Below are 18,949 nucleotides of genomic sequence, written 5' to 3' on the forward strand. Positions count from 1 at the left end.
GCTAATAAACAAAACCTACGTGTTTGAAGCAAAACAACTAATTAATGGTAATGAATGGCTATGAGGTGTTTAAATGGTTATTTTTTACCAAACTGTACTGTAAATAAAACCCTGCTTTGAACCCTGCATTGTTAAAGGGGTCTATTAAAAGGAATTGTCCTAGCAGAGAAGAATTGTTTTAATGTGTTAGCTATCATCATCATTAATTTCCTATATATTGTACTTTAGATATCTCACATATAGATATCTTCCATATATATGCACACACAGTGCCTATAGTAAATATTCACCCCACCTTGGACGTTTTCAGCTTGTTGTGTTACAACCTGAAATCTTGATGCATTTAAATGGGATTTTTTTTTCTTTGATTTACACAACCTACTCAACACTTTGAAGAGGCAAGATAATTTTTATTGTGAAACAACAGTTAATGAAAAAAAAAAAAAAAAAAAAAAAAACTGAAATGTCTTGGTTAGATAAGCATTCACCCCCCTGAGTCAATACTTGGTAAAACCACCTTTGGCAGCAATTACAGCTGTGAGTCTTTTGGGGTAAGTCTCTACCAGGTTTGTGCATCTGGATTGTGCAATATTCGCCCATTCTTCTTGGCAAAATTGTTCAAGCTCTGTCAAGTTGGATGGGAATCATTGGTGGAAGTAAATTTGCAAGTCTTACCACAGATTCTCAATCAGATTCAAGTCTGGGCTTTGACTGGGCCACCATAGGACATTCACGTTCTTGTTTTTAAGCCACTCCAGTGTCGCTTTGTGCTTGGGGTCATTGTCCTGCTGAAAGGTGAATCTCCGTCCCAATCTTAGGTCTTTTGCAGACTGAAGTAGGTTTTCTTCAAGGATTTACCTGTATTTAGCTCCATCCGTTTTGCCCTCTGCCCTGACAAGCTTCCCAGACCCTACCAATGAAAAGCATCCCCATAGCATGATGCTGCCACCACCATGCTTCACAATAGGGATGGTGTTACCTGAGTGATGTGCTGTGTTGGGTTTGCGCCAGACATAACGCTTTGCATTTAGGCCAAATGTTTCCATTTTTGTTTTATCGGACCACAGAATCTTTTGCCACATCTTTTCAGAGTCTTCCACCTGCCTTTTTGTAAATTCCAAGCAGGATTTTATATGGGATTTATTCAGAAATGGCTTCCTTCTTGCCACTCTTCCATACAGGCCATATTTGTGGAGTACCTCAGCTATTGTTGACACATGGACAGTTTCTCCCATCTCAGCCATGGAACGCTGTAGGTCTTTCAGAGTTGTTATTGACCTCTTAGTGACTTCTCTGACCATTGCCCTTCTTACCCGGCTGCTCAGTTTGATTGGACGGCCTGCTGTAAGCAGATTCTGGGAGGTACCGTATACCTTCCACTTAATGATCGACTTAGCTGTGCTCCAAGGGATATTTAATGTCTTTGAAATCTTTTTATACCCCTCCCCTGATCTATGCCTTGCCATAACTTTATCCCAGAGTTTTGAAAGCTCCTTGGTCTTCATGGTAGTATCTTTGCTTTGAATGCAATACCCAACTGTGAGGCCTTACAGAGACATTTATATTTAATCTGAACTCATGTGAACCACTTTTATTGCACACAGATGGACTCCATTTAACTCATTGTGTGAATTCTGAAGGCAATTGGTTGCACCTGAGCTTATTTAGGAGTGTCATAGCAAAGGGGGTGAATACTTATCTAATGAAGATTTTTCAGGTTTTTATTTTTAATTGATTTGGTTTTTCACCCCCACATTGAAAGTGTTGAGTAGGTTGTGTAAATCAAAGAGAAAAAAAATCCCATTTAAATGCATCAAGATTTCAGGTTGTAACACAATAAACTGAAAACGTCCAAGGGGGGTGAATACTTACTATAGGGACCATATATATATATATATATATATATATATATATATATATATATATATATATATATATATATATATATATATATATATATATATTCGCTTTTAGAGAGATCTTTAAAAAATGTTACTCCTCCCCAGGCTATTACAGTAATAAGCATTTTTATTAAGGCAGCGTTAGCTACAGTATATAGACCTTTTGTAAACTTGTGAAACATGATTTTATCCTTCCCAAGTGCGCAGGCTAGCAAACATCCATTGGTACACCCCACATCGCACCTGTGACTCTGCCTACAATTACAATTTTACCAAAGTGAAACTTATTACAAAATGGCTTCTTGTATGCAACCGTGCAGCTGCTATTTCTAATGAGAGCTTTTGCTGTGGCAGCAGTTTTAAGGGGCAAAGGATTATAACAATTCAGTTTTCACCAAGGAAGGGTTTGATATACTGACACAGGCCCTGATTCACAGCTGGAAGCTGTCAAACAATGGAAAACAATAAAACTACTCCCATTATAAAAAGAGACCATTGAGATATTACACATGACTAAGAGAAGTGGGAGCACTTAAACCCCAGTGAAAGCCGTGCATGACTGTCAGCATCAGCAATAGCTGAACGTGCCTGCTGCCAGAATGACACTTAATGACATGACAGTTTGTGCAGGAAATATATTCACTACTGTATAATTGCAGTACAACATCAATTTCAATGAGGATTGGAGCTGTTTTTTTCTCATTAATGTAAATTACAGACCTATAGGACAATTCTAGATCAGGGCTCTTCAGCTAGTTTTTTAAGCGGGACAGATTGGAAGTAAGTTAGGAGTAGGCAGGCCAGAAGTATTTTACTCTGCATTTTAAGCAATATAATAAATATTATGTCATGCAAAGTCAGTATATTGAACTATACTATAATATACAATCTGAGAGCAGGGACTGTGGGACAATGTGGTTGTAAATAAGGTAATAATGTGACTGAAAAAAGAGTAAAAATAAACACAAAACACTTTCATCACACAATATGTGAGTGTGCCACTTACAACAAATAAACTTCTGTCTGTTTCTATTCCATCTCTGACACAAAAATGAAAACTTGAATAAGTTAAAAATAAACTTGATTAGTCCCAAGGAAAGAGATAACAGTAGCACGTGGGAAATACATATAATCATGTTTTTACATTTTGGGTAATTTCCCAACTCGTGACATTTGATGTTTCTGATCAAACAGTTAATCTCCTTTGTATGGTATACTTTTTAATAAATGTCAAAAAAAAAAACTCTACATTAATGAAAGATAAAAAGAAAGATTATTGTGCAGTGTGTTTAGGTAAAGAATGCAGAATAAAGCATATAGGACAGAGCACACATACAGTTTTTTTCAAAATAAAATTACTGTATATTTTAGTACCGTTAAGTGCTTGTCGTGTTGGTCGTGTAAGATTTTGCAGTCAATATTTTTTAAATGAATGTATAATGAAAAAATAAAAGCACAACATAAAAAACTAAATATACAATATACAATACGAAAAACGACGAGTTTTTCATAGTCAAAGCAAATGAACGAAGTAGAGTACTGTATAAATAACAAAAGAAAATACAAGCTTCCTGTTCATCATACACTCACAGCTGTTGAGTCATGACTGTCTCTGCTATCCAAACCGAGGTTCACTCAGCAACAGCTCCCTTGCTTGTGTCTGACATTAGTAGTATAACTGTTATACTATAACAGTTAATAGTGAGTTTCAATGCGAACAATTGCACTTCTTTCCTTGAGCCACCTTAATGAAATTAGGCTCATAAGACGTCAGAGCGATTCGGAGGCAGTGCTGCAGCCTTTCATCACTCAGTGAACTGTGTGCTCTTTATCACGTTCATGTGAGAAAAGCTGGACTCACAGGTATAAGCAGAGCCAAACATAGTGAGCTAATTTCAGCTAATTTCCTAACATATGGAAACTGATCCTGTCGAATGTGTTCAGTCCAAAACTTGGCAGCACCAGCATTTTGTAAATCCTGTTTCCAACTGCGCGGACTTTCTTCAACTGAAGAGAGTAACTGCTTTGTGTTTGATGCAAAATCACTTTCCGGTGAAGTGGTGAATAGATCCTGAGCAAACATCATACCTTCTTTAGTCAGATGAAAATCTTGAAATCTATTAGCAAATTATTTTCAGCTTGATCAAAAAGACTGTCATCATATTGGTGACTTTGGCTGATGATGAGGTGATAAAATCATGCAGCTTTGGGAAGTGGAGAAATTTTGGCAAATTTACATCAGATGAAAAGAGAGACAACTTACTTTGGCTGGGTTTACATTCACGTGAAAATCGACTCATCATCAGCCAAAGTCATGACTGTCTGACGTTGTCACGCAAATACATTGTGAAACAGCAAAGGGGCGTCCTTTTGGCAGCGCGACTTTAAGGGTAGGGTCAATCGCTTTCTCACAAAAAAAAAAAAAGCCAGAAAAACCCACGTAAACCTGAGCAGGAATTGTTCTTGTGGCTCATGAGATTTCAGCAGTCAAGATCCAGTTCTTCTGACTTAATCTCACGTAATCTCCAGCAGAAAGGCCATACAAAACACACACACACACACACACACACACACACACACACAAAATGTACATTTATGGACTACTTTAACACTAGAACCACCGTGGTTATAATCATACCTACAACCGCCGACGGCAATCATTATCATGCTACATTATCATTTCTCTTTTTAAATGTTTTTATCTTCATGGCATTGTGTGAAGCTCTCTTCACAATATTCAGAGTCGCTCTTTTCCTACTTAGTAAGCACACAGACATTTAAATATCCCCTCCCCTAATGACTATGAATTGAGCAATCTGCATTGGCACGGCCGATTTGTTTATTTTTTTTTCACAATTTTTCAGACTGGCCAGAAGGGTTTCAAAAACTTAAGTTCCCAAAACTTAAACTCTGCGCATTGTAGAAGTGTCTGAAAGTGGAATTTGCTGAACTGACGAAACTGCACGATTTTATTTTGTCATCAGTGACTACCTTGCCCAGAACTGCCAGCAAGCACTCTCTCATAGTTTCAGAGTCTGCGAACAGCTTATTTTTCTTTGCTAGTATCCAAACCACATATAACTAGGCTGCTGTAGCATTCTCTTGCTGAGTGTAAGATCGCACAAGAGTTGCACAAGCATCAGTGGCTCTACTCTTGAGCTTCTAACTGCTGAGCCCTTTGGATACATATTTCCAAAACTCCACGTTTGGTTTCAAAATGCCTTCTCGCATTGCATTCCTTAACTACTGACACACGTTCATTGTTCATTGGCTTTGCATTAGGCACAGTTGGTAAAATAAATAAGTATTTATTGGCCAACTGAGTCTCTCTTACTGGTTAGAGTAGAGAGAGCCATGTTTATATCACTTCAAAATAAGACAGAAAAAATAACTCTTAATAGCAACAGGATTAAAAAACTATAATCACCCACAGATTATTAAAAAAGGAACTCAGTAGAGCTGGCTGGGTGAGTCGCTCTGAGTGGCTTAGTGGCTGGAAAGGGGTGGTGCGATGCACACGCAGCTTTGCCGGATACAAAAATAAGACACACATCCTAATCACAAATTGATTTGCAGGATTACTGTTTTTATTTTTTTGTTTCAGTTTTTTTGTTTTCCATATTTATTTTAGCAAATTTTTTTAATTTTTGCTGACTGTCAGTAGTTTTTCCTTCTTGGCCGTACGTGGCCCAGAGGGCTGCCAATTAAAACTTGTGTTTGAAAGAGAGCCTTTGTAAATTATGGAAGATTTTCAAATACTGGCTAGTAACTGTTATATATAATCATAATTCTTAAAAATCAAAGCAGTTATCAAATAGCTTCTATGTTCATGTGAAATATTCCATCCTGATCTTAGAAATTTCCAGGTAAAAATTATTAGTGCTTATCATACAAGCAGAGATACAGGGTAACCAATGCATGTAACTGTTGGCAGAGGAGAGCAACACATACTATGAATATGCCTTTGATGAAATGATTCAATTTTGCAGATAAAAGGAAAAGCAAGACCAGACAGTTGACAGAAATTGGCAGAGGGAAAAGATACTCCTATAAATTACCTCATGAATATAACGTGGAGACCTTGGTTGTTGCTGACCCTGCCATGGTCAGCTATCATGGTTCTGACGCTGCAAAGAGATTCATCCTCACAATAATGAATATGGTAAGAGTTCTGACACATTGACATTAACAGAGGAGGATTGGGCTACAGTTTCGCAAAGTGGTTTATGTTACATTTAACGTACAATGTAATTCTAATATATTACTTGCATTGTTTAATTCACATGTTGTCTGCATTCTACAACTTCCGTGTCATTTGTATTGTAATGAATGGCCAAATATGGTTGCTGTATGATTTTTTTTTTTTATATGCAAATAACTGAATTGTACCTGTCTATGCTGTACTTTGTTTGTTTAAGAAAGATGGTACAAAAGATAGAACTACTAAACTGCACATGCTGATCAGTAATCCAGTAGAGCTGCTGCAAATACAGTCAAGAATAGTACTTTATATTAAAGAGCTTGCATTCCCAGTTACATTTCACAGGGTGATGGTGAGTGGTAAGTGTAGTGCTTCATGACAGCTTGGAGAGTGCGTTGATACTTGAAATGAGTTAAAGGGATAGAACAGGAGTCTTGCGCTAAGCGATGGAGAACCTTATTGTACTGCAGTATTTCAGTGTGGAGCACAGATAGTTTTGGTGGAAACAATGTGTATAACGTGTATAAATGTGTATAAATGTATAACCCTGGGCTGCATTACTTTCCCAGAGACCTCTTTTGTTTTTTAATCCTCTTTTTTGTTTTTCATTTTGTTAGCCAAAAAGCAATTATACTAGCCACAACATATTATCATTATCCAAATAGGATTATTGTATTAATATAATGAGGCATTATTGTACTGAAGTGTTTCCTATTTGGTTGATTAAATCAAAATAGATGTATTCCGCTGTCTAGTGAATTAGTGAAGAGTCCTCATACAGTAAAATATAGAACTTGTACAATTTACTCTTAACACGATCTAACCATGATTTAACCAAATTGATTAATTATCAAACTGAAATATCAAGGGAGCACTGTAGTTCTTCTTTCCTTCTTCAGTACTTCATGGTTAATTCCATTGTTGTGGCCAGTGAATCTCCAGTGTTTCCTAATATGCCTCTTTGAGATCTTTGAAACAAAGACCACAGGACCTAAGACTACCTAAAAATCATGTGAACATTATATAAGGCACCACGAAAAGTACCAACATCTGTGTTTCAGCTGTGCCACTGAGTGGCAGCTACAGATGCATATGGTCCAAAAATAATCAAAAACTTTTAGAATGTACATTAATGAAACCCAAATGTTTCAAGGCAAAAAACATCCCCTCATCAGTGAAATCTAATGCAGTATATGGAATGGCTGCTAGGTAAACACACAATGCAGTTACCAGCAGCTGTGATAAGTGATACCCCATTGTGATGGTGTGAAAAAATCATCCTTATTTGTTCCTTGGATACCAGCTCGTTCTCTGATGTTAATTATTACCTTTTATATCCTCTTATCCTGGTGTGACCCCTTTTCTGTGTTCCTGTCCAATTCCTGCTACCTGCGACCAGGATTCTGAAAATGTGTATCTGTCCTTTCAGTTTATCAGCAGCATGTTAAAACAAATTGAAAGTTAAAACATCATAAGACACGCTGATAATGGTTTGATTGAACTGAAATATGTTTGTGTAAAATTAGGGCTGTCCCTCTCTATATTTTGTATTGTGTTAAATAATAACCTCTTTGCTTTTTATAGGTTTTTAATCTCTTTCAACACAAGAGCCTTGGAGTGCAAATGAACATTCGACTGACAAAGCTTGTGCTGCTTCATGAGACTCCAGTAAGAATTCTGTCTTTATTTGATAACGTGTGTCACCAAGGAACCAGTATGGTACAGAAATACATGTATTTTAATGATCTCAGTGTTTTTAGTATGATTTTTTCAAAAGCATGCTTTAACATGATTAAATGATTGTAATCCAACTGCTCATAGCTGAGCGGTGGCAGTATTTAGACAGGCTGGCTGCTTAAAATATTAACTGTGAGGGAGGTCCCTTATGACATACTGCATCTCCCTGGCCTGGTGAAGAACATTTGTCCTTTTACTCTTATCTTGTAAGTTTTAGGTTGCATTATAATAAGACACACATTTATGTAATTACTAATGAAGTGAAATATTGTACATAATCACAAAGCACTGTGTTTTGGCATGTGCGTGAAAACCAGTGAAAATGTGCAAACAGAAACAATTCATAATAGTAAATGTGGTTTGTTTTGTTTAAAGTTGATTACCCCTGCTTTATAACCTTAACCAGTTTTGCTGCTGTGGCACATGCAGTAAATGGTGGATCTTGAACAAGTGTGTCTTTGCATGATTCTAATGCAGGACCATGAAATGGGGCAAGTTCATTCGAGTTCATTCCACTCCACTAGGCTTGTTCTAACCAGGACCTTAACTGAACCCCACTCTTACTGTATGAAATTAATTTACGCAGTATTTGCCAATGCTTCAACCAAGTGTTTCTGTAAGCTACCATGCTTGTATTAAATGACAATGAAATGTATTCTTTACTAAAAGTAACTGTAACCATGTGACCAAAGCAAAGACTCCGAGCAGGATGGGGAGTGGTGGCTACAGGTAATTCTAGTCCTCATTTTGATTCATTGCCATCAACTGACATAAAAAAAAAAAAAATAATACATATTTTCAAGAGACATCCATTATGTCAAATGTGTATAGAATACAGCTTAACAGCAAAAAGATGGTAATCTACAAGATCCTTAAGTAAAAACTAAACACACTAGAAAAGCAATTTCATGTGTAACCTCAATCTATTTCACGTAATGTATGTTTCATTTCATAGGCCAACATGTACATCGGGCACCATGGAGAAAAGATGCTGGAGAGTTTCTGTAAGTGGCAGCAGGAAGAGTTTGGAAAGAAGAACATTCACACTGACTTCTCAATGAGCTGGAGGGAGGATTTACCGTCCGTTGACACAGCTGTATTAATCACCAGGTCTGTAAAAATCCTGCATTTTGCTTTGGTTTGTGATTCTACTTGACAATGGTGTAAAAAGACCAGCTTTTTGCAAAGGTGAGTGATAAAATATCCATGTTAATTCATCCATTTTCTGTGTAGTGTCATTGAATAAAATAAAGAAGCCTTGTAGTTACTCACTGAGCCATAGAAATTATGTGTAAATTGGTCAGATAAATCTGCTTCGGGACTCTACTGAGGTTTTTCTTTTACGTTCCAGAAAGGATTTCTGCGTACATAAAGATGAACCATGTGACACTGTAGGTAAGTAAACACCGGCTTTTTTTTTTGTTTTCTCAGTTCAAAGACCTGAACATGTATATGTTTTGTTGACATTTTGCTAAAATAATTGGCCACCCATACGAAAATATGATGTGGTTTTGGGAATTGTACTACTATTCACTAGGAGCTGGATGGAGCCAACTCATCAATATGTTGGATTTGAATCCAATCATCCAAAAGTGAAAAGCATGACAGGCTACTGAATTAGCCCTCAAACCCCATTGAAGTTTTTATTTATTTAACTGATTATTACAGTACATTTATTCAGGATTTCCAGTCACTCTTAAACTGTTTGAAGCTTCACTGGAACAGGGGACAGAAGTGTGACTTCTGCCTATAATATCTATGTTCCAAGACCCCAACGTCACTTGTAGTGCCGATTTTTATTTATTTATTTATTTTTAGATTTGAACTTTTTTTGAAAAGAACCAGGATCCTATCTGCTTTGTGATTGTGTAAGATCCCCCAGAGTTTGAGATAGAAGAACTTGCGGCCTGTAACTGTTTTCATGAAACATCCCTTGGCAATATTGGCACAAGGCCTCTTTGGAAACATGCATAACTGAATGAATGAAGTATAGCCAAAAAGTGAACAAATAATTTCCCTGCTTTTGCTCTGAAACGACATTAACAGGCTTGGCACAGTTCTTGTAAACTTCCTTTCCATGAGCAACTTAAAGGTCACAGTTTTATTAAATTGTCCAGCAGGGTAAGCTTCGTTGGAGTAATGACCACTTTGTTATTTTGCTTTGTTTTATAAAGAATTTTATTACAGTGCTGTTGGAGATTAACACTGCTGGTATTTCCTTCTCTGGCTGGCTTCAATGAATGCTTTACCTCACAGGTAGTCAGTGGAGGAAATAATATCATCTAATGCTGCGGTGAATTTTCCCTTAATCAGTAGGAGGTTAAAATTACTATGGCAATTAGCCTGTCCAAATGTATTGTTATAAGTAGCCATAAGCAAAAGGGGTGCTTATTAAAAAAAAAAAAAAGATAGAGAATCATTCATTCACTGTTGCAGGTAGAAAATAATTTGACCACACTATTTATTTAAGTTGAAAGCTCATTTCTGAAGGTCACACAGTAACAATTCACGCTGTAGGAAAACTCAGCAATCCTGAAGCACAGTACATTTTTAGAATTGCTTGAAGGCTGTAAATCTACAGTAGCTTGCTGTTGTTCAATATGCAGGGCTCTATAGGATAATGGTCACGAATGACATTCAGGAAATAAAGAACCACACAGTAAAGGGAATTTTATGTAGATGTTCTCTGTGTTGAAATGCATGGCAGCCTAAATAGAATCCAGTAAAGCCTCAAATTATCATCAAACCTGTAAGAGCTTGTCAAGTTAAACAATTTAGTTCTTGCATAGTAGATCTTATCTAGGCATGCACCATAAAGGGTTCTGGGTCGAAGTGTTCCTTATGCACTTTAAAAGCTAAAGGTTTCTATCGTAACCAAAACCTAGAATTCTGTTATATAATGAAATATTTTCAGTTATTAAAAAAAAAAATTAATTATATAAAAGTGAGGACAGATCCTCTTCAAATCATTATTGGCAGGAGTAATATGCAATTGTTATAAAATGGTATAACCCAGATTTATGTGCTTTTAGACTGTGGTTTAGTAACCATTAAAACAGCATTTTCTGCTTGATTTTAATATCGTCTAAATAATTCTTAATATATTTCAATAATGGTTTGCTTTCTGTGTACAAATAGTAATCACGTCCTTGCTTCATCAGAATACCGTTTTAGTACAGAAAAGAAACTAGTAATATTTATTATCAACAACAAATTCTTTAAGACACATTGGGCTAGATTTTCTGCTAAAAAAGTATAGATACTGTCACTAAATATACAACAATGTATTATTTTAATGGTTAATTTTCATGGACATACTAACTAACCATTATGTATTTTGTTAATATTATCTTTAACTTGTGGAACAGTTGAAAGATCATTACATTATCTGGAGAGTGGGTGAAAACCAGACGAAGACTAAACTGTCCAGACTGGGCACTAAAACAGTGTAAAATGTCTTGAAAAATATACCACAGGATTACTCTCTATATTATCATTATATGAGTTCATACTTCTTTAATCGTGTAGTATAATTAGACAGTTCACATTGATTTAGCACCCCATCCAGAATAGTATGTCTTGGTCCTGGAGTATTTTGACTGATTACAAAATATGAAAATGATAATATATATATACAGTATACTATAGTGACGTATTAATCGCGTGGTATAGTTTTTAATACGCTCCGTATTGTTTAGTGCCAAGTCGTATTTTTCACACCTTGGATTTTTTTGTTTTTTCCTTTCCAAACAACTTGTCTTCATTTTCTAAAACATTGTGAGCTATTATTGTAATACATGTTTCAGTAATGTTGCCCTTTCTATGCAATGTGTTTGCATAAAAGGTGAGACAATGGCTCAAAGTGTTAACATTACCGCAGCAACTTTTGAATTTCATAGACTTGCAAATATGTTCAAGATATTTGCAGTGCAAGTAGAGTTGCATAAATTTTGTATACATTAGCAAAATCTTTGACTGTCAGGTCCATTGTTTTTTGTAGTGAGAAATAAGATACATAATTATATGGGCTCAATTGATAAAGCAATGAAAATATGCTTGTTACTCTAACCCAGATTCACAGAAGATTATCTAAATGTGAAGAATTAACAAATCAATTATCAAATTAAGATTAGAGAAAATTGCTTTAAACCATTATTATTTTTTACATGTAATTTTTCGGTATAATAAGAGGTGGTTGGATGACCAGTTTAAAAGCCAAGGAAGCTGTGAGTTACAACTCATTTTCCAAAGGTACAGTATAGCAACTGAGCTGCTTATTAGCAGAGGCCAGAATTAGTAGAGCCAAGAACTTCAGTAACGAAAATAATAGCGTTTGAACAAAACTGCGGCACATCTACATAAAATGTCTAAATTAATTGTGAAGCAGGTATAATTACACAGTTTGCAGTATAACAACATGGTTGAGGGTATGTAATGTGGTGTTTAAATGGCTGGGCTGGATTTATGCAGCTCCTGCATAATACACTAAATGAATATCTGTGCTCCGAACGGCGGAAACGGTCTACAGCGTTGTACAAAGCTAGCTAACCTGACTGCTGGGAGCAGAGTAAAGCAGTGGGTTCATAGACAGAATACCATACTGCTCTGTTTCATAGATGTGAATGGCAGTGAGACTCTAACTGTAATGTAATTACCAAATAAGCATCTAAGTACATTTCTGAATGATCCTTAATGAATATGTATTGGTTTTAGTATGAGTCTTGTAGCACAGGATAGTTTCACTGCTTATACTGTATCTTTGTCAAGCAAAATGCTGACAGACCACCTGTTTTAATAGTGTTGAGTGTAGCCATCCCAAGTTTCTATGGAAACTCCAGCTGTTCTGAAGTAATTGTGATGCATTTTGAGCTACCTTTGAAGAGTAAGAAATTCTATGCCACCACTGTCAACACCTGAGTTTGATCAGCCTGAAAGCCTGTGTTAGCTATTAGTTATTGAAAGATTGATGACTAGTAATAAATTTCTCAAGTAAAAAATAATTTGGTGCAGTGAAAGGCTGAAAGTTCATGCTCTTTTCCCCTTATTTCCAATCTTGGTTTCTCTCAGTGTATACTTCATAAAACACTTCATGTAGACTTTTAACGTCCTGCTGACTGTGGTAAAGAACACAGGTTCCATGGAGGTACTGCTGCCTTCTTTATGTGTATGAGGCAGCATCCCTTTGCTGAACTAAGCTGAGAGCCCCACATTGAACCACTTATTTCAAGAAAAAATATGCCTGATCAAGTGTACCTATCACATTCATTCACTTGTACCTTTGTCGGGACAATAGCTCGTAAATGTTTAATGCATTTTGAATATATCTTCCCAAATCAGTTACGAACACTAGATTGCCATTAAATAAAATGATTGAACTATCACTTAATCAAGCTTTTCCTTCTTGATAAACCCCAAACCAATACCAACATTAAACCCTGACTGTTATTATTACACACATTTCAAAGCAAACAAGAAAGTTTATATATATTTGGTCATGTACGTTATATGTTTTATATTATTGCAAAGCCATAATATATGAGAATGATGAATGTCATTCTGTTGTTTAAACTACCATCAATTAATTTTGTTCTGTGTGGTATTGTTAAAACTAATATATATATATATATATATATATATATATATATTATATATATATATATATATATATATATATATATATATATATATATATATACAGTTAATTAAAGAAATCAACAGTCTGGAGAAGCCTTGCTATTCATATTGGGACATTTGTTATCACATACAGTATATTGCTATCTGGCTGTGCCCACTGTTTCCTCCTTTTTTCACAGTGGCCTCCACTTAAAGGAAGACCACCCAAGGTTGAAACTACAGAGGTCAAAATCAAGAATAAATATCCATGACATAAGCATATTGTATCTGATGTGTCTGAAAAGTGCCTTAGGGTTACCACAGCCATTTTTTCATGAGAAGACATTTTTCTCCATATGGTTTCAACTTTTTTTGTTTGTTCTCAAGAACTTGGGTCAGGCAAGGTTGTAATCCATCACATAGTTTAAACGAATGTTTATACAAAACTTGCTTTATATATTTCAACATGTGTCAGATAAGCTTTAACATATACTGCACATCATTTTAACTGGATGGTTGGTTGACATCTTAAGTGCCTGTTGATGATGAATTGAAATTAGAGTTGAGAATGAATGCGAATAAGTGTTGAACAAACAAATGTTTTATAAATTCAAGCTCATATAATAACAGACAGGTTGAGTAGCAACATGTACACGTTTCAATGTACAAGCTGAACAATGGTGGCGTTTACATGTACAAATCATGATAGTTTTCCACAAGACTTGTTTGCCATACTTTACAGGAAATGCATTGCTATGCAGTTCTGATTTAGGAAAAAAAAATCAGCCATACCGAGTAATGCAGATTACTCAATTCATAGTCATTTAGGGGAGGGGATATTTAAGTGTCTATGTCTGCTTACTAAATAGAAAAAGAACAACTCTGAATATCGTGAGGAGAGCTTCATGCATTGCCATGAAGGTGAAAACCTTTAACAAGAGAAATTAATTCACGTGTTTTCGCGTACATTCTGAATAACGCTGCACATTAGTTACTTGTTTGTCTGGTTACCTTTCCAACTAACAATTATATAAAATATATTTTCTAGTTTTATTACTTTGAATTTATATTTGTGTGTTTGTGGAACATCTAAAAGTTACATTTCATTAACACTAGAACTGCCTTTTACAATTCATGTTTTTATTTTGAATATAACCTACAACATTCAATTTTTTTTGTTTGTTTATACAAGCCTGTTGTTATCTCTACTGGTACTGGCAGCCATCAATTTCTTTGTTTTGTACAAGGTAGGAGAGATTTATTTCAACCAGAAAACTGCAGGCTGCAGCAGCTCAACCTGGATTCTGTGCTGCAAATGACACAAACACAAGACAAATCATGTTACTTCCGTTTTAGATTAAACTACTTTTGTTTTTTACGGTTTTGTATGTGCATACACCTGTTTACACACTAGTTTCTTTTGAAATGTTTATTTTATTATAGTTTTTCATTTTTGAACAAATGCTTTATATGTGGTAAGTTAGAAAGTAAACCCTTTTATGTTTAATTGTTGATTTAAATACAGTGTTTTGGCTGTGCAGATGTTTGACATGATGTTCTTGAATAAAAATTTTGAGTTCTTCCGATAGTTTGTCTTTCATTTTAATATTGATGGTGTTTAAAATGTACTGGCAGTTGTAGGTACAAGTATAACTGCGGCGGTTCTAGTGTTGAAGTAGTCCATAAATGTACAGTGTTTGTGTGTGAGTGTTGGGGGATGTCTATGTTTTGTACTGCCTTTCTGCTGGAGATTACGTGATATTAAAACGGGATCTTGACTGCTGAAACCTCGTGAGCCACAAGCACGATTTCTGCTCAGGTTCACATGGGTTTTTACGGCTATTTTTATTGTGAGAAAGCAATTGACCCTGCCCTTAAAGTCACGCTGCCAAAAGGACGTCCTTTTGTTTTTTCACGATGTATTCGCGTGACTGTAGAGTCGATTTTCACGTGCATGTAAACCAAGCTCTTTCTGCAGTGATTTAGAGGACAGATCTCAAACCCTAGTGCACTAGAGCGACCATTTTGTAAAATGCTTTGAAACTGACTTTAAAGTTAAGTGTAGCAAGTTGTCAGGATTTTAACAATTAAAAGAAAAGTTACAGGTACGTTATTTAGACAGTTGTAGCAACATGTGAGGGCGTGTGACGCTATATTTTTCAGAGCCACGCTACTTACTCTTTAAGGAAACTCCTTGTGTAAAATCTGACGGTACCCTTCACTTTTGCTTGTGTTCTGGTATGGCTTCAACATTGTAGTCATGGGAGTTTTTGATTTCTGGATGCTCAATCGGGTTGAGATATTAATAATTGTATTTATATAATTCTATTGTCAAGTTCTATTATGTACAAAAACAGTTTTACAAGGTAACTGCACTGTCAAAGCAGAGATTCCCTTACATTTCCCCCTGTCACGGGATGGCTTGAGAGGTGACATCAGACCCGGAAGAAACACACAGTACTGCAAGGTGAAATGATGCATGCACTTGCTTGTGCTGGTTTAATGCAAATAAAAGGTTTAAACAGAAAACAAAACACTGAACAAAACAAATGGTGTGGTGGCCAAAACTAATAGGCAGACAAACAAACGGTGGACGAACACTAAACAAACAAGTATCGTGCTGGCCCTCCAGCACAATAGCAATTGTTATTGTTTATTTTTTATTCTTATTTTAATCTCCTCTCCACTCATGTTCTCCACTCGTGAATACACAACCCCGCGTGAGTGAAACACTGCATCTTTTATGGAGCTGTAGTGGTTGACCACTAGATGTGGAAGCATGCATGCATTGCAGATGTAAAAGAAATAAATCAAAACCAAAGAGTAAGAGATATGTTTGTTCCAGTACGATACTGTGCAAATAAGTAAAGTAGTCACAGTATATGTGTAGTTCCGGGGTGAACATATGAACTGTTTTGATTTGTATTTGTTTAGCTGGGTAAATGGCTTATCTGTCCTGACGTCAGACAGGTACCACACAAAGTATTGTTTAGTTCAGTGTTCTTCACTAATTTTCGGGGGGGGGGGGGGCACTTTCGCCAATAAGACATCAGTGTGAGGGCCGCCACACTGCCTTTTTCACATTTATATATAGTCGGGGGCCACACGTCAGGGGCCACGCTAAAGTCCACCAGGGGCCGCCAGTGGCCCACGGGCCTTGCAATAAAGAACACTGGTTTAGTTAGTGCTCCAACTGAGAGCTTGGCTTATTTCATTTTTGTTTTATTAGCAGCTGTTTCCCCACCGCACTGTAAGAAATAAAACCAACACAGGTTTTAAACTGTAAATTAAGACTCCAGCCTGATCATTTACACAGCCCTCGGCCACGTCACATGATAAATTGAAAAAGCGCCTCCGCGTGTCAGCAGTTTAAATACAGTATACAAATGTCAATGGTGCTCAATCACTGAGGACAATACATCAAAACAATCAAAACAAGTCCTCATGATTATGTTTACTCAAGGCTGTACAGTTCTATTTTACTACAGTATTGTTGAGAAGCAATCGTCTCTTGAGGGTGCCTAGTTTATCTGTCGTGGTGTTACGTGTAATGGCCTTTGAATTAAAATAACATTACAGTTACATTTCACTTACAGAGAACACACAAAAAACATACCTGCACAATGCAGTGGTGCACTCACTGTCTGATTACAAACAATGCAGTGTTTCCTGCATCACTGCACGATCCACACTGCATATGTGCCTAATCATGCAAGATGTGATCAAATTCAAAAACAGCTTTATTGGCTTATTAGTCGGTTTGCCCTGAAGCGATTCTTATCAGCGGATTGCTTCATTCTTATAAGCAGAGTATTTTACATTGGTTAGTATAGGAATGATTTTGTCCCAGTGGTTTTGATCACTGTATGCGTTTGATTCCTATGTCAGTGATTCTTACGAACTGTACTTAACGAAAAACTGACAAGAATTGAAAAACCTAACATTTTGAAATCTAACGTGAAACACTGCCCTAGTATTGTGGCTTTCTGTAGGACCTTATATATTTTTGCAGTTTCTTTGATTACATGATGTTAAATAAAATATCTAAATTATGTTTATATAGTTTTTTTGTATTTATTATTATGTCTCAATCCTAAAATTCTAGATGATGCAAAACTGCTGGCCAGAGCTGTAGGCCATGACTTATTTTGCGTTCCCTGAGGTGGTTTTGCACACGATTCCTGACACAGGTCCGAATGCTTCACCACATCAAAATTCAAGAGAAATACATGTGGGCATTGCAATAAAGAACAGACTAATTCACTTTCTGGATTGAATAAAAAAGGCAGACACAGATTTTTGGCCACAAAATAGCAGAAACAGTAATAAAGTACAATTAATTCAAGAAACAAAATACCAAAGTATATTTTTGTAGGGATTTCTTTTATAAATACATACAGCGTCTCAATGAGGACGTTAGCTAGTTTGTCCTGCAGCTCCAGCTTGAAGGAACAGAAACTGCCACCAGGAATACTTTTAACCCACTGAACAGCATCATGCAGTGCTGCCAATATAAGGTTGTACAGTAGCATTGTCTGGTTCTAAATGCTACAGGACCAACATAGCATTCAATTTATAGAGAAATAACACTTCAATTGACCCCCTGGGGGACTGACTGACTGAATGTCCCTAAGGTGACTTTAAGGTTTAATTGAGTTAAAGGTTTGGGGTAAAGTTGTGATTTAGGTTTAGGATTAGGCTTAGATACAGTATGCTCCCAGAGGCTTGGATGTTCCTGGACGAATCAACAGCATGCCTGGCCAGGAGCATGGGAACAGGAAAGGAAAGTGCTGATTACACCTGGAAGTGACAGTGAGCTGATACATGTAAAAAATGTTCTTTTCTGAAATAAAGCCACATTACTAAGTTAATATTTCAGAAGGGTCTTGCAGATATCCTAACATTACAGGTACCACGCCACCGTGAAACACTGCAGGGCAGCGAGTTGAGTAAGATGGGTTATATATATATATAACAAAGACTTTATTTGTCCCAAATGTTTTACCCTTGGGTCGATTCCAGGTGTACTGTTTAGCTACATGAAGTCAAAGCCCAGATATGTAGAAAGAATAGAAATGATTTTCTTTAGTATGATACGACAGGAGCTAAGGACACAGCAGGCTTCTTAAACCTGACAGTTCTTTACACATGAAATTAATAAGCATGAAATAAACATGGACTAGCCTGTTTGTAGTAACTGGCTCATTTACATCCAGTAGCCTGTTTTTTTTATGTGTCTTTTATGTAAAAGCTCAGCTGCATTTAGGAGTGAAGGCACACCACATTAATTGCACTTGATGTATTGAGCAGATTTTAAAAATTAAAGTCAGATTTAGATCCTGGGAGAATGCAGACTGTAGTTTGAAACTGAAGGCCCTGTAAATGCAAGCATGTGATAGATGTGTATTTAAACAAGTGATGATGTATGGAATTTCATGTAACCCTGTGACCCTTTTTCTTTTTGGAATACAGGCGACTGTTTATTCCTTTACTACCT

The 18,949-nt window shown here is 36.3% G+C and overlaps 1 protein-coding gene across 1 annotated transcript in view; it reads left to right on the forward strand.

Moving 5' to 3' along the window:
- Positions 1 to 18,949, forward strand: part of LOC121315636 (A disintegrin and metalloproteinase with thrombospondin motifs 19-like) — a 96,997-nt gene that overhangs the window by 8,657 nt on the left and 69,391 nt on the right. Inside the window, exons 4-7 of the mRNA XM_041249902.1 lie at positions 5,891 to 6,063; positions 7,687 to 7,770; positions 8,795 to 8,949; positions 9,191 to 9,234. Coding sequence (XP_041105836.1) covers positions 5,891 to 6,063; positions 7,687 to 7,770; positions 8,795 to 8,949; positions 9,191 to 9,234 — 456 coding nt within the window. The remainder of the gene's footprint in view (positions 1 to 5,890; positions 6,064 to 7,686; positions 7,771 to 8,794; positions 8,950 to 9,190; positions 9,235 to 18,949) is intronic.

The sequence above is a fragment of the Polyodon spathula genome, chromosome 1, assembly GCF_017654505.1.
Source record: "Polyodon spathula isolate WHYD16114869_AA chromosome 1, ASM1765450v1, whole genome shotgun sequence".
NCBI classification, from domain to species: domain Eukaryota; kingdom Metazoa; phylum Chordata; class Actinopteri; order Acipenseriformes; family Polyodontidae; genus Polyodon; species Polyodon spathula.